The following is a 27,040-nucleotide window of genomic DNA, read 5'->3' as shown; positions in this document are numbered from 1 at the left end:
TAGAGCTAAACTTAAAAGCCCTTAATAAAAAGCCTGGCCCTCATCCCGTGAGTGAGGAAGAAATAACAACAATAATAAAAGGAAGAAAACCTGAATTTCTTTGAGGTCTTAAATGGTCTGGCCTCTGCCCACCTCCCTGTTGGTATGTGCCGTCGAGTCGGACTGACTCACAGTGAGTCCTCCTTGGGTTTCTGAGGCAGTATCACTACGGAAGTAGATTGCCCCATCTTCCTTTCGAGGAGTGGCTGGTGGGTTTGAACCGCCAGCCTTCCGGTTAGCAGTCAAGTGCCTTAGCCACTATGCTACCAGAGCTCCCTGCCCACCTCCCTAGCCTCATCTTTATCTTTCTCCTCACTTTTAAATCTCTCTGTACTTTCTGTTCCTTGAGCAAGCCAAGCTTGTTCCTGCCTTGCACCAGCTGCTCCCTCTGTCTGGAGTATTCTTCCTCCAGGTCTTTGTATGGTGGGATCTTTCTTGTTACTCAGATCTCAGTTCACATACCATACTGTCTCCTCAGAGATGCCCAGTCACTCTGTAACATACTCCCTCATCTTATTTTTCTTTTGTCCCAGACATTAATGACTTATTTGCTTATTGTCGACTCCCCTCTCCACCCCCAGCATTCACACCTGTGCTGTTCACTGTTGCATCCCTAGTACCTAGAACAGAGACTGTATATATTAACCACTCAGTGAATATTTGTCAAAGTAATACATATGTACGGACCTACTGTTTTTTGAAATTGAATAAGAGAATTACCTCTGCATAGACTGTGTACAGTGATACCTGTGAGAACTCAACGGGTCTGCCTTATTTTTCCAGACCCTGCAAGTTTTCCACATCTTACTACTTTTCTATAGCTCTGTATTAGTGGAAGATATTTGAATTTTCCTTCTCTGGGAGGTTTCTGCCTTACGCAGTTTCTAGCTTTTGCAGATTTTACTGTATTTATAAAACTCAAACTCACGCTCACTACCATCGAGTCAATTTCACCTCATATCAACCCCCACTGGTTTTCTGAGGCAATAAGTCTTTATGGAAGTAGATTGCCCCATCTTGCTTCCACAGAGCATCTGGTGCATTTGAACCGCCAATCTTTTGGTTAACAGTCAAATGCCTTGGACACTGGGCCACCAGGGCTCCTTCATATTTCTAAAAGCAGAGCGTTTTTTTTTTTCAAGTTCTTTTCATAATTTCAGATTATTTATGTTGGAGAAAATGTTTCCTTTGTACAAATACATCTTTTTTAAATGGTTTTGAAAGTCAGAAAATTAGTTAATTTACAGATGGTGCTTTACAAGACCAATTTACTTAAGACATAAAAGGGGTAGACCCTTATTTGTCCAAGTATATCTGAACCTTTGAAAACCTTCAGTACAATTTAAAAAGCTTTTACTGAACACCCACTATGTGCAGTGCTCTGTGCTAAGAACTATATACATAGGACAGAATCTCAGCTCTCCAGAAATTCATACTCTAGAGAAGATAACCATGTTCACAAGATACTTTATTACATGGTGTAGTGACGAGTGTTATAAAAGGACTCACACAAAGTATCTTGAATGATCCTGTAGTCTGAGTACACACATTTTTAGAGTTCTCTAATACTAACAAATGTACTGCTTTTCCCTATCCAGGCAGTAACAGTCCTCATGGAAGCCCCACATCTCCTCTAGACAGTAATATGCTGTTGGTCATCATTGTTTCTGTTGGAGTCATCACCATTGTGGTGGTGGTGATCATCGCTGTCTTCTGCACCAGGCGCACTACCTCTCACCAGAAAAAGTAAGCAGTCCTCTAAATGCAGGCCATAGTCCTCTAAATGCAGGCCATAGAATTTTGCATAGCTTTTCCTTTGGTTCTATTTGGCTTCTGTTGTTGGAATTCTAATTACTAATTCTGTAGTGCACAGAACTGAAACAAAAAATACATGAAGAGGGATAGTTTAAAAGGAAATGAAAAATAGTTTTCTCTTTCTTGCACACAAGGTCCTTGCAAGTAAGAAGTGGCACATTTAAAAGGGGTGAAAGAAAGTTTAAATAAGGGGCTGTTTGCAAAGGCATAGATGAGGCAAAGGACAACTAGGCAGGGATGTTGAAAGGCTAGCAACAGGGATAAGCTGCTATCGCCGTTAGGCCTGAAAGGGCAGAGGAGGGACTTGTTTTCAGAGATCTGAAGCTGTAGGAAAGAGCTTCCCAACAGGAGCTGTGCTGGTCAATAGAGGAATGTAACCACTGCTAACCTCTAGCCCAGCAGAGAGGTGGTGGGAGGAAACATACCTTCTACCCTCCAGTGTTGAGAATCTTATGTTGGTGAAACCCAACTGGAAGCCAGGGTCAAGGTTCCAAATACATGTAGTTAATTTAGCCTAGCCTCTCAAGTTACAGAGCCTAGTCAAGAATATACCTGGAGGGGAATGTGGAAAATGCCCAGCATTGCTGGTAACCTCTTTGCAGTTACATATGCACACAGTGAACTGGGTGCACGAGTGTGTGGACGTTCCTGCAGGCTACTTCCCTGCATCAGCGCTAGCTGGGACGAAGAAAGACCATAGTCTCCTTATTCCAAATCTAAGTTTAAGAATATTTTTAAAGAAATGCACCTTTTATTTTGTTTTGTTTTCCAGGGACATAAAGATTTAACAAATTGATAATGAGTGTAGAGATTCTGGTTGGGGTAAAGGGGTGGTTTGCTTTTATGAATAAGAAAGGATTGTTAACGATCCTCATATTAATTTTCCGGACAAGTCAAATGGCTACTATCCCTGAACTCCTTCTCTGAGATTTTGAGGCTTGTGACTAATGGTAATAGATAGCAGAGGAGTACAATTGTACAGTGTTTCCTAACAGCCTAAACTTGAGGAGATTTCAACTCATATATCTGGCCACTAAGACAGAGATCCAAAAACGAGATTCCTGTGTTGCCCATAATAGTAAAACACAGTTTGAGCAGTAAAAGGACTCCAGATGTAGTATCCTGAAAGATCATAAGATGGGAGTGTCGCTCCATGAAAGAGATGTTTTATGACTGTGTGTGATTATACATCTGTTCAGTGAACCCTTAGACAAGGATACATTTATCTAATAACAATTAGTTAGTTTTCAATAAACAGGACAGGTATAAACTACCCTGTAGCTGAAGTTACAAACTGCTAGTAATGGCTTTGTGTTATTTTTTTTGTAGATTGTGTGATGTTTTAAATCTATTTGACTTTATTTTGCCCAAATAAAGTAGCTTCCTGTAGCCTTCATTGCATCACTTTCCCAAGAGAATTGGGGTACCTTGCAGAAGCCAGCTGATCACTGTTTCTTATAGCTCTCTCTGTCTGCCTTTGAGTATAGAAAAATCTTGAAAGCATCAAAGATTAAATCTTTTCTATTCTAGAACTTTTCTGCAAGCTTTTTTTTTTGTCAATCATTTATCTATCTTTATGAACTTTTTTTTTCCCCTAGTTTTAGAAATCTTGAGATCTTTATTTAAAAGAATCTAAGAACCAAACTGACAGAATCCTTGATGTTTGGGGACATTTAAGAGTCAAAGTAAATAAAAAACAAGAGTACTCATTCTTCAGATTAAGAGAGAAAATGAGTTGTTGTTGTTGCTGTTGTTAGGTGCCGTCGAGTTGTCTCTCACAGCGACCTTATGTACAACAGAATGAAACACTGCCCGGTCCTGTGCCAGCCTCACAGCCCTTGCTGTACCTGAGCCCGTCATTGCAGCCATTGTGTCATTCTGTCTCATTGAAGACCTTCCTCTTTTTTGTTGACCCTCCACTTTGCCAAGCATGATATCCTTTTCCAGAGAATGGTCCTTTCTGACAGCGTGACCAAAGTAGGTGAGATGAAGTCTGGCTATTCTTGCTTCCAAGGAGCATTCTGGCTGTATTTCCTCCGGGACAGATATGTTAGTTCTTTTAGCAGTCTGTGGTACTTTCAACATTCTTCACCAACACCACAATTCAAAAGCATCAACTCTTCTTCAGTCATCCTTATTCATTGTCCAGTTTTCACATGCATATGAGACAATTGAGAATACCATGGCTTGGGTTAGGCACACCTTAGTCTTCAAGGAGACATCTTTGCTCTTCAGCACTTGAAAGAGGTCTTTTGCATCAGATTTGCCCAGTGCAATACATTGTCTGATGTCTTGACTGCTGCTTCCACTGGTGTTGCTTGTAGAATCAAGTAAGTTGTCTTTGACAACTTCAGTCTTTTCTCCATTTATCATGATGTTGCTTATTGGTCCAGTTGTGAGGATTTTTGTTTGCTTTGTATTGAGGTGTAATCCATATTGCAGACTGTAGTCTTCAGTCTTCATCAGTAAGTGCTTCAAGTCATCCTCACTTTCAGCAAGCAAAGTTGTGTCATCTGCATGTCACAGATTGTTAATAACGCTTCCTCCAATGCTAATGCCACATTCTTCTTCATATAGTCCAGCTTCTCTGATTATTTGTTCAGCAAACAGATTGAATAAGAATTGTGAAAGGATACAACCCTGACGCACTGCCTTCCTGATTTTAAATCAGTGGATAATGGTCTCTATATTCTGTATTTGAATATACCCCACTCATTGGGTCCCTTTGTTTAAAAGAAATATATCAAGTCTTCACAGGGCTTCCCCCTTCATTTTCCAAGTGTTGCATCAACCACTGAAGAACACTACTTTTCTTCTTCTCTGATACCTGAAATACCTCCCATTTAAATTGTAGCTGTGTATAGAATCTTACAACCTCAAAGTTGACAGAGCATTTAGAGAGTCATACCCTTCATTGTTTCTCAGCACATCCCCATTTTCCCCTCATCTCAACAGATGAGCTAGCTTCTACGTCATAAAGTAAGTAGAAGCCATCAACTTTCTTACCTCAGAACTTACTTACATCAGAACTTACCTCAGCATGCCACCATCAAATCTAAAACCTTTCTACATTGGTAGTAATTGTTGCTTCCTCTTCTTAAGTGTATTTCCTTGTATCTCAACCAGTTTCTTCATTTATCCTCTGGATCTCATTGCCTGTTGTTTTTCTAAGACGTGTACTTGCTGTTACTCCTCTGTCCAACATGGCCAACCTCTCTGTGCGCACTCTCCTTGAGCATTTAAGCATGCTCAGACTTCTGCCTTAAGAAATAATTATAATCCTCCCTCTACCCTGTGGTCCTTACCACCAGCTTCCTCTAAATCCCTGTCTTTCCTTTCACCACTACGTTTCTTAAATGCTTGTCTGCGCTCACTTGACCATGCCTTCACTGTCTACTCATGTTTCAGTCCTTCCTGATACAGATTCTGCCCCTACCACTTTACCAGAATTGCTTTTGTTGAGGTCACCAATGACCTTCATATTGTTTAAGTCAAGGACACTTCTCAGTCCTCATCTTACATGGTCTCTCAACAGCATTTATCAGTCAACTACTCCTTCCTGCTTGAAACATTCTCTTCTCTTGTCTTCCATGATAGCATGCTCTTTCATAGTCCTCTCTGCCAGTTCCTCTTATCCACTCAGACCTGATGCTAGACTTACTCTCTTTTATCTCTGTGCTTCCCCCCTAGTGATCTTACCTACTCCCATGACTCCATTTGCTATCTGCATTCCAGCTGTTCCTGTATTTCCGTCTCAGCCAAGAGGCCTCTCACCTGAGTATCAGACTCAACACACCAAATTGCCACTTTTACATTTTCCCTGTAGTGTCACAGAGATACCTCAAACTCAGTATGTTCCAGTCAGAATTTTTCATCTCTCCTGTCAAACCTGCTTGTCTTACAATACTCCCAATGTTAGTAAATGGCTTAAGCTAGAAACATTGATACCAGCCTTTACTTCTCTCCCTCTTTCCCCTCCTCCCAGCCAAACATCTGTTTGCTCACCAAGTCCTACCATTTCTGCCTCCTAAATAGCTTTCAGTTCTACTTCTTTTCCTTCATGCCTGCTGTCCTAGGCCACCATCAGTCACTGCTGAGGTGATTGCAACAGTGTCCTACCTGGTCTCGTTTTGTCCCCCACCCAACAAACCCACAGCTGGTGTAAATTTTTAACTGAAACTTGATCTCCTTATTTTCTTTGCTTACAGTCATTTCATGGTTTCTCATTACCCATAAATAGAAGTTCAGACTCTTAACATGTCTCTAGAAGCCCTTTATGATCTATTTCCTGACCCTTTCTAGCACCATTGTGTGTCTCCCTTCCCATGGTTCACTATGTGCCCACCACTCAGCACTGTTTACAGCCCTTCTCATTTGCCAGGCTGTTGCCTCCTGCTTCAAGGCCTTGAGGTGCGTCAATTTTGCCACCTAGAAGGCACTCTTTATCACTTTAGGTCTTAGCTTAAATGTTACTTCTTCCTCTAAGTTTTTACTAGCCATCTTAGATCCAACAATTAAGAGGTTACTGTAACACTTGGCACTTCTTGAAACTCAGAGCATTTTAAAATAATAGTTCAGAATCTTTCTTTCTTACATGACCAAAAGTGCTGCGAGGGCCCAGCATCTAGCACAGGGTCTGACCTATGCTCGGTACTTAATAAATGCTTATTAAATGGGTGGGTGAGTGAGCAGAGATAGAAAGTAAGGTACAGAGAAGTAGGTGCCATCATCCCCATTTATGTCTACCCAGTCGGTAGTCCCAGTTTTGGTTTCCTAAAATGTTGTTTCCTCCTTTTTTCATAAGTGATAGACCATACCTCTATTTCATTTTTTTATTTCTAATTTTGTCCTTTCTTTGTTGATTAGGAACTTGTGGGGAATCTTCTGTTTTAGAGATCCTTTGATGGAAAGGCTATCTTAATCTGCTCTGGATATTCAAAAAGAAAATAATCACAAGACAGTATTAAAGTGTACCTTGAGTATCTCTCTAAATATGTGTGGATGGAGAAGAGAACTTTTAATCTTCGTAGAGTAAACTTCTTACTTCTGTTTTACTTTATTATTATTATTATTTAAGTTTCTGCCTTTCCTTGAAACTTCTTTCAGACAGGCAGTTTTAATCATTCAAGCCTTTTGACAAATATGTTCATCAGTTACTTAAAACACACACACACACAACTATCCTCTTAATTTGTGCCTAGGAAACGAGCTGCATGCAAATCAGTGAATGGCTCCCACAAGTACAAAGGGAACTCCAAAGATGTCAAACCCCCAGACCTCTGGATCCATCATGAAAGACTGGAGCTGAAACCCATCGATAAGTCTCCAGACCCAAACCCCATCATGACTGATACTCCAATCCCTCGCAACTCTCAAGATATCACACCAGTTGACAATTCCATGGACAGCAATATTCATCAAAGGCGGAATTCATACAGAGGTGCCATTTTAAGTGCAGGGTTTTTCCCAGATGTTGGCAGAGTATCTTCATTTAAATCATTTTCCATTTTCTAAGGTTGCCTATTTAGAGATTCCTTTATGAGGCTAGGTTTAAATAAATGTGTGTGGTATGGGATTTGTTCAACATTTGATGAAGAGTCGCTACCTTGTTACAAGGAAGGTTCTGTACCCATAAGAGACAACTTCCAGATCTTTTAGATCTCTCATCAGGCTTCACCAACTTGATATTCGATCATTTGAGACAACCTAGTCCATGGCTATGTATCTCATTCCATCCATTCTGTCGGAATCCAGCTATCATGGGGTGTTTAAAATGGTCTTGGTCTAGATGCCCTTATTCACAGATGCCCCACTGAAATATGGTAGGCAGCATTGTATTACCTGCATTGACTCTCAGCAGGGAATCCTGTAATGTTCTAACCATCATTTCCTCTTTATTTCACTTCCCACATATATATTCCTTGTCCCTACTATCATACTGTTTGTGAGTTTTGAATCCCCCACTAGAAATGTTTTACTCCTGAAGCCTAGGGCACACACTTGTAACTAATGTCCATTTTTGATGTTTAGGACATGAATCAGAGGACAGCATGTCGACATTGGCTGGAAGGCGAGGAATGAGACCAAAAATGATGATGCCTTTTGACTCCCAACCACCTCAGCGTAAGTTCTATCCAGTCCACACTGGGGAACAACTATGAATGATCTCTTCAGATTCACTTGGTCCTAGCACAAAAGGGATTTACAAAAGTTTTGTCAACATGAAGACAGAGTAGCAAACGTTAGCCGTATTTTGTGATGAGCCATAGTTTATTCTTGAGACTAACATCGTTAATTTTAGGGTAGGTAAGCTAAAAAAACAATTCTCCCAGTCTCCCAAGAATGGGGAAGTGTATAGCATCTCTCTGTAAGAGATGGGAGGCATCCCTCTAGGCCCTCCTTGAAGATAGCCAGGTGTCACAAGTATTCTTTAGGCTTCCTGTCACATATTCAGCATTAATATTTTAAATTCAAAATAAATTAAATATCATGATTAAAAACCAAAAACCAGTAGAACAAAACCAATTCTTTATTTTCAAATTCTGTGTCCCTTCCCTTGTCTGTTTTCAAGGTAGAGAAGGCTTGCTTTCTCAGTGGAGCTTCCAGTTGAGGGTCCCCTGTACCATTCTGGAATGGGAAAGAAGCCTTATTCAATCACTGAGCCATCTGCCTTACAATAGGAAGTTTAAAAAGCTGTTCTTGATTTTGAGGTATTTTCTCTAAGCTTAGCCATAGCCTAGTAAGCCATAACACTGTAAAATACCTTGATTCTAATCCTGAAAGCATCTACTAGATCATGTCTCAATTTAACCTAAATGAGTTTCTGAATTTTTTGCTGATTCCTTAATTATTGTCCCATTTCAAAACTCTGAGCCCACTCTGTCAACAAATGACAGTGATTTCGATAATCATGGGAATCCCACACACAGGTGCAATGGCACACTACACTTGTAAAGGTTCCTCACATTCAACCTCTGGTGGTACCCCCCTCTCAGGTGTGCAGTGTCTGCACACACACACTCATACTCACACTGACCACGTATACAAATGTGAGACACTAGGTTCTAAAAATTGGCATTTAGAGAGTAAGGCCCTATTCATGAATAGGTAATTTCTGTACAAAGTACCCGTAAGAGACAACTTCTAGATCTGGAAAGCAAGCCCTGAACTTGGAAGCATGCAGGCGGAAAGTGTGGTATCTTTTTCCTAAGAAGTGCCTGGATGGGGAACTCTATATGTAAACACAGCGCCTGAAAAGAATAAATAAATTCATTCCTTTTGCTTTTGATTTATAAGATGATGGTAGCTTGACTCGTTTTGTGTAAGACTTTAGTTTCTACCCAAACTAGCTTACTTTTAAAACTAGTAAAATTTGACTATCCCTGTTTCTAAATTTGTTACTTTTAGATGTGTTAAGGAAAAAAGATAATACCAGTTGATATCATTCCTTTTTCCTTTATTGTTTTTTTACAGTGTTGAGGAAGAAGTAAGTATAAATGTACAATATTATCATTTAATTTGTCCCTCAAAAATTAGGTGGGAGTGGAATTTTTTAATTCAGGAATCTGAAACCATATACTTGTGATCTTTGGGGTTTGAGATGTCTTTTCCCCTCGTGGCTGCTGTCCTTTTTCACAAGCTGGGCTTCCCTGAAGTCTGGGTCTTGGGAGGTGATGGGGTCATGGATCTACCATACATGCTCATCTTCAATGTCTATGCAGTGCTGGGGAGGGCTTGCTAGTGTGGAGGTGAGGTTCAGTCCAACAGAAATTTTTTTTTTCTTTCTTTGTGTTGTTATTGTTGTTGTGTGCCATCAAGTCAGACCCGACTCATAGCGACCCCTCCTGGGGTTTTGGAGGCAGTATCACTATGGAAGTAGATTGCCCCACCTTCTTTCCGAGAAGTGGCTGATGGGTTTGAACCACCAGCCTTCTGGTTAGCAGTCAAGTGCCTTAGGCACTATGCTACCAGAGCTCCTCCTTGATACCTTGTTGTTGTTGTTGTTATGTGCCGTCGAGTCGAACCCGACTCATAGCGACCCCTCCTTGGGTTCTCGAGGCAGTATCACTACGAAAGTAGGATTGCCCAACCTTCCTTGATACCTACAACCTTTAAATTGTACCTCCTAGGTAAAAATCAGGAGACTAATGTCCACCCCAGCCTCAATTCTAGAAGACACTGATAAAAACCCCCTACTTCTGGAAACCACTTTTTCCACTAGAGAAGCCAAGTCCCAAAATTCCCTAAGGACCCTCCTCAGCCAGAAACTCTAGGTTTTGTGTTTTAGCCAATGGACACCTGAGCCTTCTGATTGCTAAGAGCAAAACAGGAAAAGCCCTGTTTTGTTTCTAAGGCCTTGAAGAGGGAGGGATGGGGGATGGTCACCATGCCAGGTTGGTTGTCCCACCTATTTGCTCACACATGGCCAGGACAGGAGATATTTGGGGAATAAAGGTACCCCATTCACTGGCTGGAATTCCTCTTCACCAAAGTAACTTTGAGTGTCCCCACAAAGATCTAGGGAGAACCTGGTGGCAGTGAACATTTTAATAGGCTCCAGGGGGCTAATTAAGTTTAATCACGAAGTTTATGAAGCCCTTGCTTAGAAAAAAAAGATTGCCTGTGTTCCTAGTCAACATAACCTATTTGCCTATTTTGAGGGATTATAGCTGGTTATCTCAAATACTATTTCTACAACTTCTCCAAGGGGAGTATTTCAGAAAAGTTTATCCCCAAAATTTGGGTGTTGACTGGGTTTTTTTTGTTTTCATTTCTGGGACAGATATTGAAGCCTGATTAAAAAGAGGGTTTGTCTTCCTGGTAAAGTTCTATGTGGCATCTCTGTGGCAATTTAGATTCTGGTGGGTATGACTGAGCCAGCAGACTGGAACCAGTCGGAGGGGGTGCCACAGGTCTGTGGTTCATGCTTTTAGTACTAGATTGGGCCATCAGAGTTCAGTTGCATTTGCATTCCTTTTAAGATATGAACATAGTTTAAACAGCCACTCATTCACTCAGCCTAAATACCTGTTGCATGCCTCATTTAGCAATTAAGAAAAGGCAGAATGATGAGTGCTCTGAAAAAGATCACAACAGGAGGTCCTGGATACAGTGGGAGAAAAATGTGGAATCAAACTCAAAATCATAAAAAAGACCAGGCTTATTGTTCTGATAGAGACTGGTGGAACCCCCAGACTATAACCCTTAGATGGCACCCTTCAGGCCTGAAACTGAATTCACCCTGGTGGCTCAACTTTCAGCCAAGCAATAGACAGGCCTATGTAGTGAACAGTAACACCAGGGATGCACGTCCACTAAGGACCGTCAACCGTACAAAACTGAAAGAGCAGCATTTGCCCAGGGTTGAAGCTCAGAAGGCAGGAAGGGATGGGGAAGAAGGACACACTAGAAATGGTAAACACAGGGAGGAAGTGGAATGTCACAGAATGCATATGAGTTGTTGAATGGAAAACCAATTTGCTCTGTAAACTTTCACCCAAAACACAATAAAAAGTTTTGGAAAAAAAAAATTAGTTGCAAAAATAGCATTCAAAAAAGAAGAAAAAGCCAGAATGAATTGGGAATATGCTCAAAAGAGAAGGGACTTCAGTCCTTTTAATAGGGAAAAATACACTATTCTTCCCCACAATGCACCCATGAAAATAAGGCACCCATGTAAATAACTCACCCGTACATGTGATGCGCAGCAGTGGTGAAATTAAGTGAAAGAGCTCTGGCTTAGTGTGCACGTAATTTGCATAGGAATACAGGAATAGAAACCTTAGTTGTCATTGTTTGCTTATGGATTAATATTTGGGGAAATTTTCAAATAGATATTTTTCATATAATCCATGTTTATTGTAGAAGAATTGAAAAATATAGATAAGCCAAAAGAAAAATATTTTTTGATCCTGACCACTCTCCCCACAAAGTAATCACTGTTAATATTTTAGTATGTGTTCCTCAGATTTTTTTTTTTTTTTTTTTTTTTTTTTGAAATACACACACACATATCAGAAAGATAGACATACCATCTATACACATTGCATATGGGTATGTTGATTTAAAAAAAAAAGTGTCAAATTCATGGTTAATAGTTCAAATCCACCTAACTGCCACCAGATAGCCAAGGCAGTAGTTGGATTGCCTGGGAGGTGGGAGGAGGGGACAATGCTATTGAACTGAGATTTGTGTGTGTCTGTGCAAGCATGTTAAGCATTTCTCTGTCTTATGTTCATTCACAGCTGTGATTAGTGCCCATCCCATCCATTCCCTCGATAACCCTCACCATCATTTCCACTCCAGCAGCCTCGCTTCTCCAGCTCGCAGTCATCTCTACCACCCGGGCAGCCCCTGGCCCGTTGGCACATCCATGTCCCTTTCAGACAGGGCCAATTCCACAGGTGAGAGCTGAGGATCAAGCCCAGATGGAAAGCGTTCTGAAAAAGTTGGCAAGCGGAAATGGGGAAGGGCTTGCCCGAAGAGGGATTTGGAATTTGTTACTTATTTACCATAACATATCTGTTAGTGACTCAAATTTGATTCTGTAAAATTCACCCAGTTGTTCTCCATAAGTTCATATGCGCAGTGCAAGATGTTATTTTAGAAAAAAACAGCAGTAACTATACTCACATTACCAACTCTTATGCCATAAACTTGCATCTTAATTCAATCTTTTTTTTCCCTCTCTCTCTTTCTCTTTTTTCAATTTGTTCATTATTTTCATCCTCTAGTCTGAGAGGAAAACTCTTTGTGAGTGATCTTCAGACAAGATAGGTCACATTTGCCTCACAGTCACTGTAATGTTAGGAGAGTCATGTAAGATGAGGATGACTTCAGCCATGGGACCACAGCTAAGAACAACCTCTGAAGGGCAGTGGGCAGTTGGAGGAGAGGGGCCACTAACCCAGCAGCCACATTCGGTTTAGTGCATATTGTAAACCTCGGGTTGTCTGATGGAGTGTGTTAAAATCAGGAGGGGATGCCCAGGCATAGATCATCTCTAAAAATAAATAGGAAATTACCATAACAATCGAGTGTTTTAAAGAAAGATGCACTGGCATTGACAGACAAACACATCCCAGTTTGGGAAACTTTAGAAGCAGCACCATCAAAGAAGTTTTACGGAGAAAATAGTAAAGAGGAGGGGACAATGAATGTAATAAATATTATGATTCCTCCTCAATTAAAAATGAATTTCTGTCCCCTCAGTTTTAAAGTGCAACTCTCGTAACTTCTGTACAACATACTATTTTTCATCATTTGAAACCTGCCTACTAATAGTTAACAGTGTTTCTGGTAGAACTAAGTTTTGGTGGTGCTTGGAAATAAGGGAATTATAAGTGAGTTCATTTTAAAATAACCTCCATACTTTGTGCTAGAAGTTGGGTTGCCAGTAAATGTAGCTTTCATCTCTTCATTACGTTTTGATCGATCATAAATATACTCAACACATCAGATGAAGATCAGAGCTTATTAAGGGATATCTCGTAACTCCCAGAGTTATCCACTGTGTCTAAAAATTGATCTTCCTCCAAATCAGGTTTGAGGACATGCTGGTAGGGAAGGGCAGTCTTCAGGATCTACATTTATTCTGCTTTGTATACCTAACAGTCTGAAAAGAACAGAGGACCAGGAAGCAGCCCTCCAGACCTAAACTGAGAAAGCAGGTTTTGTGCCCTGACCCCATTTTTCCATTTTTAAAGCACAAGAATCCCACCTGCTGGGATATGAGTCTGCCTCAGTGGATGGCAGCCTCTTCCCAGTCAGATTAGCCGCCTCGTGGACTAGGAAAGGAGGGGGTGGTAGTGGAGAGAAGCATGGCAACTCCGATCCAGGCCTCCTGGAAGGGGTCTGGTTTGGTAAAATTCCCTTCTGTATGGCCCTAGGAAGAATGTGGAACAAGGAAAAACTCACATGATTTCCATTACTAAGTGTAAGCGATTCATGTTACTAAAGGGTTCCTTGCTTTAGTGACTAGAGAAGATAAACGAATTTAAAACTAAAGTGATACATTCACTGAAGATTGATTTGAAGCATAGAACAAGCATCTAGAAATGATCTGAGCCTTCGTTTTATTATATTTTCCCAAGCCCTTATATCTGTAGAGCCCAGAGTATTGCCTTGTGTGTGTGGACTGGGACTAGAACCTGAACAGAGTGGTCCCAGCTCTAGAGAGCATTTACTTGGGTGTTTACTATATCATCACCACTTGACACAGGAAAAGCACTTTCCACTTCTCTTGCCCTTGGCCAGTATGAACTTTGTGTGGCTTAAACAATATTTGGAGGTAAGTAGGTCAGGAAGTAGGGCCTTTACCAAAGCAGAAAATTGAGTATAACAGTTTTCCTAGTAGGCCATTGATGTACAACTCTAGGAAGCATTCTTCACAGAGTATATAGTGTGAGTGTAGTCCTCTGTGGTGTATAACAAGTTGACCCTGGTCAGGGATATACTCATGTAGGCAGCCCTGTTTTACTTTTTCACCCTTCCCAGCATCTCTTTGGCCCTCAGGAGCTATACATATCAAGTTCAAGGCAGTTGAGGCAGCCAAGGAAGGCCTGTGTGACATGGTCAGGACTTGAGCCCACTTTTCTCCCTCTACTCCCTGCTACCTTCCCTAATCAGCTTCCACCTGGCCAGGATTACACAGATTTGGGGCCAGCAGCTCCCCAGCTATGACCATTATCCACAGTGCACCCCTTTTGAGGGTGACAGGTGATGTAGGTCTGGTAGAGTTATCACAGAGCCAGGCTTTTGGTGCTTGAGGAGGATGTGTGAATCTCTTACCCTTGGCTCTCGACACTTTGAAGCTGAGGAGGCAGCACTCATGACTCAGAGCCTAAGGGAGCAGATTCATTGATAAAGTCCTGGTGTGAAACATTGCTCAGAAACAAAGACAGGGAAAGACATTGGATTTCTGCACACTGCTCAGGCCTTACTACTCACAGGGTATACTTTCCTTTTTAAAGGTGAGGAAGGATTCTAGGAGTCAGAGGAGGACTCACATCACCTGGTGCAGCCTGTTGCCCCAAGCTGGTGCCCTCTCTGCCTCCCCTCAGGTGGGAATGGTGATGTGCACAGCTCATGCTATTTGACAGGCCTCCTCCTGTGGTATCCTGGGCCTTGGTACTGCTTCCACCCCTGCGGGGGCTGAGGGGAGGATCATGGAGCAGGAAAGGCCAGTATAGTATGTGGTAGTTAGAGCATGAGCTCGGGCGTCAGCGTGCAGGGATCCACATTCCTGCCCACTAGTTCTCACTGTGCCTTTTGAGTTAGAAGGCTTAAATGAGATAACACATGTAAAGCTCTGAGCATAGTGCCTGGCTTAGAGAAACCTTTTAGTAATTTAAAAAGAAAAGAACTGTATCAATTATTTGTGTTCAGCACTTTCCATACATATTCTCCTTTGTTCCTCCATGAATTATGTACTATTCTCCCTGTTTTACACATGAAGAAACTAAGAGAAATTCAGTGCCTGCTAAATTCACCCGACTAGTATGCCAAGATTAGAGTCCAGGTTTGGTGACTCCAACGCCAGTGCTTTTTCTACCCTGCCTCAAAAACAGCTCTGCTTCCACTTCACATGTTTTGAGACTATCATGTTCTTCCTGAGTCTTCCCCTTCTCCAGACTAATCTACCCCTGCTTCTTTCTCTGGACTGAAATGACTTTCATTTGGCATGACCTTAAGGCTGTTTGCAGACGTTTGGACTGTTTGGTTGTCCAGATCTTGCCTTAGTGCGTGTCTGTTGTTCTGGTGCGCTGTCCACTGTCCCCAAACAGTAAGCGGAAGCCGGTGGCATTAACATTTCCCGCAGTAACCTCCAGGCCTCAGGGAGGAGCTGGCAGTTGTCAGGTATCCCGCCAGCCTTGGTCACTCGACACAGTCGTCTATGAAAAGTCAGTCTCCTAAAGCTATTAATCAGAGAATGAAAATTTGGATTTTCTTTTATATCTACTGTATCTGAATAAACAACAGTCCCAGGAACTTTTACATGTGCTCCCTAACAGATACTGAGGAGAAATTTAAATTTGTAGAATTATAACCACTTGGTTGTGTAGGTGAAAAGATTGGAACAATTGGTTGATGACAAGATTGTTTGGGACTCTTAGATTAGTCCACTCTTAGCCTTGGTAGTGATACTGATCCATGTTCTCTTGGACTAGCCCTGATTACTGATTGAGCTCCTCTAGGGGGGCTTCATTACAGAAGTAGCCAAAACCCTGGGCTTTACATGTATTTCATGGTAAAAGAAATGGCTAACATTTTTATTTTTCTACTGTAGAATCTGTTCGAAATACCCCCAGCACTGACACCATGCCAGCCTCCTCGTCTCAAACATGCTGTACTGATCATCAGGATCCTGAAGGTGCTACCAGCTCCTCTTACTTGGCCAGCTCTCAAGAGGAAGATTCAGGCCAGAGTCTTCCTACAGCCCACGTCCGCCCTTCCCACCCACTGAAGAGCTTTGCTGTGCCAGCAATCCCACCCCCAGGACCTCCCACCTATGATCCTGCGTTACCAAGCACACCGTTGTTGTCCCAGCAAGGTGAGAGCCACAGCACCAGGGGAGGGACCCTTTGACACAAGCATGGAGCAAAAGCAACCTCTTTGAAAATAACACAGCAAATACCCTCCTAGCTTATCCCAGCAGTGTAGAGTCACAGTGTATCAGTGCCTTGCTCAGAGAGTATGTGGGCTCCCCGCCTTTGGAAATGCATGTGAACCAGAGAGTAATTTGATGGAGTTCAAGGGCTGACCTTTTGGATTGTGTTTTATGTGCAGAAACCTTGGTAAAATCCAGCAGCATGGTTATGGGCAAGGGATCTAGTTTGCCCAGCCTCCTAGAATTGCCTCACTCCAAAAGACTGCTAGAAAGGGTGAAGGAGGTCAAACTTGGACTCATGGGATTGTGAAGTAAGAAGGAACCTTAGGACAGAGAAATGAACCCTGCAGAGGGAAGTGACTTGCCCAAGTTCACAGGGCTCATCCCTGACCTCAAAGCCATGCTTCTCCCTCTGTTCTTCCACATTAGAATCTGTTCAGTTAGCTGATTTCATACTGGCCAGTGGTTTCCAAGTTTTTGGTCTCAGATCCCATTTATACTCATAAAAGCTATTGAAGACAAAAGAGCTTTTCTTTGGATGGGTTACATCTACCAGTATTTCTATATTAGAAATTAAACCAATGTTTAAAAGTACTTTATTAATTCATTTAAATATAGTAATAAACCAATTGTATATTAACATAAATAAACCAAAACCAAACTTACTGCCATCGAGTCGGATCTGACTCATAGCACAACCCTTCCTTGGGTTTCCGAGGCGGTATCACTACAGAAATAGATTGCCCAACCTTCCGAAGAGTGGCTGGTGGGTTTGAACCGCCAGCCTTCTGGTTAGCAGTCAAGTGCCTTAGGCACTATGCTACCAGAGCTGACAGTGAAAGCCAGAACTTGATGGGACTGCCTTGTTTTTTCCGAGTCTCAAGTGTTCTGCCTTTAACAGAGTGCAGTTACCACTTTCCTGTCACTCTCTGTTTAGTGGAAAATACTTGAGTTTTCCTTCTCTGGCAGGTTTCCACCTTACCCAGATTCCGTCTTTCACAGATTTTACTGTATGTTGTTCAAAACAAAACATAATGAAAAGAATGACAGTTGTGAGTATTCTTTTTTCATACCACAGCAAAACTCAACAGGGGGTAGTTTCTTAAAAGTTGGTTGTAATATGGAATCTGAAACTGTATCAATAAACTATTCACTCTGTTCCATTGAAATCCATTATTCTGTCTTACACTGTCAATACATGATTTTGAAACATCACACATTAGTCATTTGGAAAATATTGATTCAGTAAGTTATACAGATCCTCCAAATACTGACATATTTCATTATACATTATCTAAAAACATATCCATTAATATCACCAGAATCTTCATTGGGAAGCTGTCAAGCTCATGGTGACAGATAAAAATATTTCAGAATTCTAATTTTCTCTTGAAAATTTTATCCATGGCAATACTGTCCATTATTTTCCTTGAAGTGACAGACTCCAAGGAAGTACTTCATTCAGTTTCTATAAAATGTCTACCAAATGCTCAAGTCTGAATAGCCAGTTTGTCTGTTTTTATTTGAAGTACTTACTGGTGGTGGTCCACGATAACAGTTCACACTCCCACAAATGCCTCTCCTTAAGGCAGCCATTTAAATATAGTAATAAACTGATTGTATATGATCATAAATAAACCAAAGCCAAACTCGGTGCCATCGAGTCGGATCTCACTCATAGCGCAACCCCTCCTTGGGTTTCCGAGGCAGTATCACTACAGAAGTAGATTGCCCAACCTTCCTTCCAAGAAGAGGCTGGTGGATTTGAACTTCTGGTTAGCAGTCATATGCCTTAGGCACTATGCAAAATAGCGTATTTTTAATCAAAATAATGACAGTGAAAGCCAGAACTTGATGGAACTGCCTTTTTTTTTTTCCAAGTCTCAAGTTTTCTGCCTTTAACAGAGTACAGTTACCACTTTCCTGTCACTCTCTGTTTAGTGGGAAATACTTGAGTTTTCCTTCTCTGACAGATTTCTACCTTACCCAGTTCTGGCTTTCACGGATTTTACTGTATATTGTTCAAAACAAAATGAAGTGAGAAGAATGATATGCTGATGACACAGCTTTGCTTGCTGAACATGAGGATGACTTGAGGCACTTACTGATGAAGATTGAAGAATACAATCTGCAGTATGGCTTACATCTCAATATAGGAAAAACAAAAATCCTCACAACTGGACCTGTAAGTAACATCAGGATAAATGGAGAAGAGATTGAAGTTGTCAGAGACTTCACATTGCTTGGTTCTACAATGAACGCCAGTGGAAGCAGCAGTCAGGACATCAGACGACGTATAGCATTGGGCAAATCAGCTACAAAGGACCTCTTTGAAGTGCTGAAGAGCAAGGATGTCTCCTTGAGGACTAAGGTGCACCTGACACAAGCCATGGTATTTTCAGTTGCCTCATATGCATGTGAGAGCTGGACAATGAATAAGGAAGACCAAAGAAAAGTTGATGCTTTTGAGTCGTGGTGCTGGCAAAATGCTGAAAGTACCATGGACTGCTAAAAGAACTAACAGGTCTGTCCTGGAGGAAGTGCAGCCAGAATGCTCCTTGGAAGCGAGAATGGCCAGACTTCGTCTCACCTACTTTGGTCATGTTATGAGAAGGGACCATTCCCTGAAGAAGGATGTCATGCTTGGTGAGGTGGAGATTTGACGAAAGAGGGGAAGGCCCTCAACGAGATGGATTGACACAGTGGCAGTGGCGATGGGCTCAAGTATAGCAAGGATCATGGAGCTGGTGCAAGACCAGGCAGTGTTTCATTCTGCTGTGCATAGGGTCACTGTGAATTAGAGATGACTCAGCGACACCTAACAACAACAGCATGTCTAGAAGTATCATGTATATGCTTCTCATTTCATTATATGGAATATTTAAAAGATATGTACTCAAGGTTTGGGATTTAATAAAATAAATCGATTTTATGGCTTCATTAGGAGTAATCTTAAATAAAACTTGCTTTTTTTTTTTTTTTACTGCAAGTGCGTGTCAGTGCATGGCTTTATAGGACAGTTCAGTGCCACTGCCTTGATTCATGCTAAGGCTCCAGCAGTTTTACTCACCATTGCTGTTGTACCACCAGTGCAACTGTCAGTGCAGTGAAAATGGAAAATGATATCTTGGTATCACTATGAAAAGTTTGGACCTCGCAGGCATTCTGAAAGGGTCCATGGAGCACCACACTTTGAGAACCCCTGGACCAGGATGTTGGTTTTTTAAAGCCAAATGGAATATTTTCTCTGGCCTCTTGAATGTTCTGCTGTCTTCCTCCTTTCATCCTGTTCAGTGCCTTTTGAGGAACAGGATCTGAGCACTGGGTCTGTGCATGTTCCTCACCTAGAGCAGCATTTGGACCTCATGTAGTTTGTCAGGTCTGAGTGAGCGAGCTCACCAACACCCCTGATGGTGCCCTTTTCCTCCTCAGCTCTGAACCATCACATTCATGCAGTGAAGACAGCCTCCATCGGGACCTTAGGAAGGAGCCGGCCTCCTATGCCAGTGGTTGTTCCCAGTGCTCCTGAAGTGCAAGAGACCACGAGGATGCTGGAAGACTCCGAGAGTGTAAGTGCATGGGGCCGTCAGCCTAGCCAGGTGTCTAGCAGTGAGCCCCCAGGCTGCCACTGGAGTGTGCTGGTTGAGCTGATACTCCATGCAGGCCCAGGCCTCACCACCTGCAAGTGTGAAACAGGTTCACTTACTCATCCTGCATGCATGTTTTGAGCATCTCCTCTGAGCCAGGAACTGTGTGCTCTTGGGTCAGTCTGCTTTCTCTCATATCCACTCTAGTGTTCCTTAGATTAGTCACTACACCAGCACAGCTAATGGTTTTTTTTCTCTCACTTCCACTTACCATCCTTCCAGTTCTCTCCCTTCTGTCTGGTCCTCTTTTCTTGGTTTGAGCCATCCTTGGTTCCTTCACCCTTTAGTCTTGCTTCATCACCTTGTCTGAGGAGAAGGTACTTGAGTGGTTGCTCTCAATACAGAATCATCAGTGGGATCTCATCTTTCACCTTGCACACTCAGCTCGTACAAATACGTTCTGCCTCTATATTTCTAGGCACAGGTCTCAGAGAGGGAAGCTTGGGGCCCAGGGATCCAGGGGATATACCAGTATGGCAGAGACCTAGCAGGGGCAAGGTCACAGGTCATTGTGGCCCTGGAGGATGTGTGTTGGGGGCAAGGCCTTTTGCAAAGTGCAGAAATGAGTAATTGCTGCCTCAGGATTTTAGTGATCTTGGGCATGTCCAGTTGTCTCTCTGACTTTTCTGGCCAACTTGGATGTCAGCAGGCCAGTCTTGCAACAGTGACCACTTGACACTTTGACCTCTCTCTCTGCACTCGCCTTCCTGGATGGCCCCTCGTGTCATTCCAGTCACAGTGTTCTCTTTTCCGTAGAGCTATGAACCAGATGAGCTGACCAAAGAGATGGCCCACCTGGAAGGACTAATGAAGGACCTAAACGCCATCACGACAGCGTGACAACCTTCAACAGGACATGACTCCAAGCCTGAGTCTAGAAGTCTTGGGACTTAGCCTTGAAAAGCAAGGAATTGTACAGAGTACGAGAGGACAGCACTTGAGAACACAGAGTGAGCAAGCAAGCAGACGAGCCAGCGCCTCCGGTGGGGCTGGCTCCAGGCATGGCCACCTGCCTTCTCCTGGTCAGCCTGGAAGAAGCCTGTGTCGGGGCAGCTTCCCTTTGCCTGCTGAGACCTTGCAGGACTGGGCACCATGGGCCAAAATTCTGTGTCCAGGGAAGAGGCGAGACGTGCAACCTACGTTTCACTTTGTGGTCAGGCTGCATCTTTGTGCTGCAACTGCATCACCTTTAAGGAGTGTAGACATTGGCATTTATGTACAATTTTATTTGTGTCCTATTTTATTTTACCTTTTTAAAAAAAACACTATCAAAAACCAAGGAAGTCTGTGCTGTTCTCCACAAGTGGTTGACAGTTGACTACTTGTTTCAGTTATGTATGGAAAGTCATTGACAGTGTGGGTTGTTCCAAGGGTTGGCTTTGTTTTTTGTTTTTGTTTTGATTTTTTAATTTTGAGTCATAGCATCCTCTGCCAGCTGTTAATCCATCACTTTAAGGGGGAGGAAATGTTGCATTGCTGTTTGTAAGCTTTTTCATTATTTTTTTATTATAATTATTAAAGGCCTGACTTTCTCCTCTCATCACTGTGAGATTACAGATCTATTTGGATGAAATGTAACATTGGAAAGACTTGTTTGTTGCTTTCTGTGCAGTTTCAGTATTGGGGTGGGGGTGGGTTGGGGGTTGGGAATAGGAAACGAAGGGGCTGCTGAGGTTCTGTGAATGTTTTGGTCATTGTACTTTCTTCCAGAAGCCTGCAGAGAATGGAAGCATCTTCTTTATTGTTCTTTCCTGGCATGTCCATCTCTATTGTCACTACATTGCAAGTGGAGTTTCATTTGGATCTGGTTTTAAAATCCTGTGCAATAGGGTGGGTTCAAGGATTTAGCTAGCCTGATGTTTCTGGCCATATCCTGAGAAGACCGTCCCTGCTGAGGCCCCGGATGCTGTTATTTCTACTCACGGAGTGACGCAGCATAGAGCAAGAGCTTGACCCGCTCAGAGTTCCTGGGATATCAGAGAGCCAAGGACAGAGACCTTTCTCCACTGCTGTCATTGGTCCCCTTTGGGGAAGTTGAAAGTTAAGGATGGAACTTGCCACATATGAGTTCTTGCTTCTCTGTAGTTCCTGTCCTCAGCCAGTCCATCTTTCACTTGCACTTTTCAGAGCCCCTTCAAAAAAAGCTCATAGCAAGGATGAGGCAAGGCTTAGGGGCTGTTGCACCCACATGGCATGTCCATGTCTTTCTGAACATTGTTCTTCAAGTGGCAGGAGACAGCAGAGAGGGGTAGAGGAGGGCGCTGAGCCCTCCTGCACCCCAGCAGCTCAACTAAGTGCCTGACTAGGCGGCAGGCAGTTTTTAAGGTTTGCAGAGAAGCTCAGCCATACACACAGCCTTTTTCCCTAAGGAATAACTCATGGAACTCCTTTGCAAATAGTTCTTGTGTTCTTTTTCTTTAAAAGACAGGAACTAAAGTTTTTGGGGCTTTGTGTTTTTTTTTTTTTTTTAAATATTAAGATTATATTGTGAAAAAATACAGAACTGACCCTCAGGCATCTGCCCCCCACTCCCCAACAGATCCCCCAGGAGAGGAGAGTGGAGAGGGCCTCAGTGTGGCAGGCAGTGAACTGAATAGGGCTTTGGTGGTTCTGCAGCCAACAAGAGGCCACTGCCAAGACCACCAGCAGGCATCCCTTCCCAAAAAGCCTGCCCCAGAGCCCTGAGCATTGCCCGGCCTCACACTGCCCCCATGCTGCTGGCAAGCTGCTTGCCTTTATACATCTGTTTTCTCCCTTTCTTAGGTTTTTCCACACATTTGCTTTTCTAGAAGATGAACTCTTTGTATTTATTATTTTGGGGGCAATGAATAGTGCAGTGCTGGACTCCTGCTGCCATGCTAGCTGGTCACAGAGGGTGGTGCCAAGCAGAATTCTGGAAAACCATGCACCTGAACTGATCCTGAAAGAGCGTTCATTTCTCTGGATGCCAGGAGGGCTCCATTCCCCCAGAAACTGTCTTACCTTTGCCCAAAGAAACATGCTCAGTATTCGGGGCATCGCCTCCCATGAACCCTGATACTTCTGTTACCTCAGGGCCTTGGTACCTGGATACTGCCACAGAATTGGGGCAGGGCGAGGGAGGGACCTATTTTTAAATAACTTCAAAGTTGGGGGATTTTTTTAAATTAAGAAAAAGGAAAACTATTCTGTATTGCACCTTTTCACAGTTTAATACATTTTCTTACATTTTCCTGTGATTTTGGAAACTAAATCATTGTGTGTCTTGTAATGTCCTAGTTGAGCTGCTGCTCAGCAGCTTCCTTCAGGAGGATTCGGAACCAATGTGTCTGTTGCCTTGTTGCCTGCTGGAGGGGCCTGGAGGGCTGCTGGGGACTGATTTCTGTACACACTTGTTTGGGCTTTTCTGTAGTTGATGCTGTAAACTCTATGGCTTTTTAAAAACAATTTCATGTTTTTATTTAGTATTGGAAATCCAATACACTTTTTTTAATCCAATCAAATTCTGTGTGATGAAAGCATTTTTTTTTTTTTTTTTCAGTTTTCCTTAAGAGGGCTTTGGAGTCCCTGATCCCTTGGCCTCTAATTGACTTCGCCGTTGTCCATGGAACTGTAATGCCAAGAGCTCAAAACAGGGTCTGGGAAGGCGTGGCAGGTGAGCCACAAAGCTGGAGGCCATGGTCTGGTAGTCATCCCAAAGATGAGTCCTGTCCCTGTCCCCACCCCACCATTACTGCCCTGTGGGGACTGAGCAGCCTGCAGAAGCAAAAGTAGCACCACCAAAATGCCAAGTGACCCCAGCAGAAAGTTATGTCTGCCCTTGACTGGTGTCAAGGCAGATGCCTGCCAGGAACTCCTTATGTTGGTAGACAGGCTAAGCACCTACTCTGGGTCTAGGTCTCCCTTCCTCTCAATGGGCTTGACCCTGGGCAGGTGGCTATAAGGAAAACCACCTTTGTTGGGCTGCTACACCACTCTGACTACATTCTCTCCATAAGCTGTTCTTACAGTTTATGAGATTCTAGGCCATGGAACAGTGATGGAGACAACAACACAGGCCCTGCCCTCCATGAACAGAGGGAGTGAGGTCAGGATAAGGGGAACAGTCCTCACTACCTGTCTCTCTGGCCTGGTCGTTCGTCTGCTCTGTTGCTAGAGGATGCTATCTGAACCCCTAGAGTCAGTCCCATTAGCTTCAGAATGAAGTCTGAGCTCGTAGTGTTCAAAGTCTTTGGTAAGCTGGCCACAGCCTCCAAGGCCAGACTTTTGTCACCTTGTACACCCAGTATTCTAGCCACATTAGACAATTTGTGAAACACTTTTTTGTCTTCGCACATGGTAGTTCCTTCTGCCTACAATGCCCTCTCCCCTGCAAACCTCAACTCATCTTTCAAAACTGAGTCTAAACGGTACCTTAGTCCCTTACAGCTATTCCCATCCTAACAGCCGGAAAACCACTAGTGCCCCCCCCCACCCTTCTGTATCCCTAGATGGAGCTCTTGGCACATTTTACAGTGGCTTACCTGAGTCTTTTTCCACTGGACTGTGAGGGCATTATCAGTGGGACATAATCATCTCTCTCTATGAGTGCCAGGGACAGTTTCTGACAATAGCAGATGCTTGTCTTCTTTATGGGGGGGGGGGATCTGGGGGAGGGGAGAAGCGGGATGGGACAGTCATGAGGACTTAGGCCTGAAACAGCCAGGTAGAAGACCCATACACACACCCACCCACCACGCTCACCCATCCCTTGGAGATATCCTTCATTGGTCCTTGTGTTACTGGTGCCAGGACCCTTTTTCAGCAGCCAGTGGCCCTTAAGCATCCTGGGGTAAAACTGAAAGGGAACCAAGATCTGTCTGCTTGGCAAAGTAGTAAGAAATAATGCTGATGGCCCAGTGGGCTAGCTGAGTGCGGGGATCTAGGGCAAGGATGTCCTCCAGATTGATTCAAAGATAAACATTATGAATAAGGTTCTACACAAAGAAGAAAATTCCTCTTCCCCAAGTCCATCATCCCCTCCCAGTTTCAGCCACTTTCCTGCCAGGGCTGGGGAAGTGTCATCAGGGGAGACAAGAACTTGGCTTGCCCATGCAGCTTCTACTCATAACCCAAGAGGTGTCACCAGAGGTCCCTGTCTGTCTTGTGAGATCTCAGTGTCTCATAATACTCTACTCCATGTTGTCACCTGATTTCCTTTTCCACGGATAATGTCAGTTACAGACCAGGCAAACATCCCAACTTGTGGAAATCCTTGAGGGTCACCTTGCTCACCCAGTTATGATGTGTCTCTGACCCCTAGGAATCAGTCTTTAACCCAAATTTTAGTGGATTCACTCTTCTCCATATCTGGGCCCTTCCTGTCAGAGTCTAACTGGAGTCTCTGGCGTTGAGAGACAGAGCATCCATCAAATTGGTGGAGATGGAAAAGCAAGGAACAAAGAGAGACCAACCCTGTCCACACAAAGGGGACCCAGACAGCAGACATCTCATGTTAACCTTCTGTTCCCAGCTACCAAAGGAAGGGGTGAGAGACAAGAGTTGAGGGAAAAGAATACTTTGAAAATTTCACAGTCTTTTAAAAGTATATAATGTTTTTAGGAAAAAAAGTCTATTTAAAACTACACTTGTCCTCAAAGGAGAATAGATGGTATTTGTCTCAAAATGCCCTTTTACTTAACCTAGGAATGTGATGCATTTGGGAAATGAAAATATGGGCCTAGAGCTGAACTCAGGAAGATTGGAGGGAGCTCTTGCTGCACTATGGAGTCAGAAGAGCTTGGAATGTCCTAGAATAATTGGAAGGGCTTACTGACAGGGTTTGTAACCACTAAGATGTGAGAGCATGAGGAGGCATGTGGGAAGACGGTATACTGGGGGAAAATGGCTGGGCTTGAGGTGTTCAGAAGGACTTAAAATATCTGGTAGGTTGTTGACTGCTGTTTGCTCTTTGCACTTCTATAACAGAACCTTTCTCCAACTCCCCAAGCCTTGTATAATTTCTGCCTTGTGCACAAGCCTTTGCTTGAGCTACTGATTTTATTCTGTTTCCTTCCCCCAACAAAGAAAGGAGCACCTGGGCCAACAGGGTGGGGGACAGACCATGAGTCTGGACTGTGAGGGTGACCCCTATATGGAATTAGTTCAGGAGCTCAAAGCCATAGGTAACCAGAAGAATCTAAACCTGAGAATTCACAGAAGTGTAGGGAGCATGGAGGGAGGGCCCCAGACCTTTCACGGTCAAGAACTTTGGGTTCAGGTGAGCCTTATATTAACAGTCAGACTGACCTCAGCTAGTGTCTGGGTTGTAGTCATTTTACATTTTCGCACTCTCCATTTCAGTGTCCTGGACCAAAGCCCAACTTGCCTTCTTGAAAGTCTGTGCTAGCTTCCTGCCCCATATTATTGGATCTGCCTTCTGTGGACCTGGTGTCCAAAGGAGAGTTTTCTCAACACCACAACACTCAGAATGTCCTGCTAGTTCTCTCTCCCAGATATCCTCAGAGTAGCTCCTCCTTGTCAGCTGTGGGGAAAACTAATTGATCCTCTTGCCTCAACGTCACCTGCAATCCAGTCTCCATACAACTATGAAAGTGATTTTCCTAACTCAAGTCTGATGTCTCTCCCTTGCTCAACATTGACAATAGCTCCCCCATCACCTGCCCTACAGAAGAGAGCCCACTGTGCTTCTGTTTACTTCTTTGATTTTTATCTCCCATTTACTCTGCCCCTTCACCCAAACTTGGTCCTAGCAATAAAGAGCAGTTTGCACTTACTGAATAAGCCATACTAGTTCTTGCCTCTATACTGTTGTATCTTGCCCTACATTTTCTCCCTTACTGCTACCCTCACTATCACATTTCTCTGCCTTCCAAATATTAAAGATCCAGCCTAACCATCCAGTCCACTGACAATTCTTACTCATTTTCTGTCATTTCTTTTTTTTTTTTTT

At 43.1% G+C, this 27,040-nt stretch overlaps 1 protein-coding gene across 1 annotated transcript in view; it reads left to right on the top strand.

Annotated features, from left to right (window-relative positions):
* NEO1 (neogenin 1) overlaps positions 1-20,949 on the top strand; it is a gene marked incomplete at its 5' end in the record, with an annotated part of 232,516 nt that extends 211,567 nt beyond the window's left edge. Inside the window, 7 exons of the mRNA XM_007949004.1 lie at positions 1,638-1,785; positions 7,056-7,294; positions 7,885-7,977; positions 12,099-12,257; positions 16,142-16,405; positions 19,895-20,031; positions 20,866-20,949. Of these exons, the coding sequence (XP_007947195.1) occupies positions 1,638-1,785; positions 7,056-7,294; positions 7,885-7,977; positions 12,099-12,257; positions 16,142-16,405; positions 19,895-20,031; positions 20,866-20,949 (1,124 nt within the window). The remainder of the gene's footprint in view (positions 1-1,637; positions 1,786-7,055; positions 7,295-7,884; positions 7,978-12,098; positions 12,258-16,141; positions 16,406-19,894; positions 20,032-20,865) is intronic.
* Positions 20,950-27,040: the final 6,091 nt, after the last annotated feature.

This window comes from Orycteropus afer, unplaced genomic scaffold (assembly GCF_000298275.1).
Source record: "Orycteropus afer afer isolate SDZICR_OR568_19922 unplaced genomic scaffold, OryAfe1.0 scaffold00233, whole genome shotgun sequence".
NCBI lineage: Eukaryota > Metazoa > Chordata > Mammalia > Tubulidentata > Orycteropodidae > Orycteropus > Orycteropus afer.
Note: the sequence above shows the minus strand (reverse complement) of the source record. Positions and strands in the feature narration are given on the sequence as shown.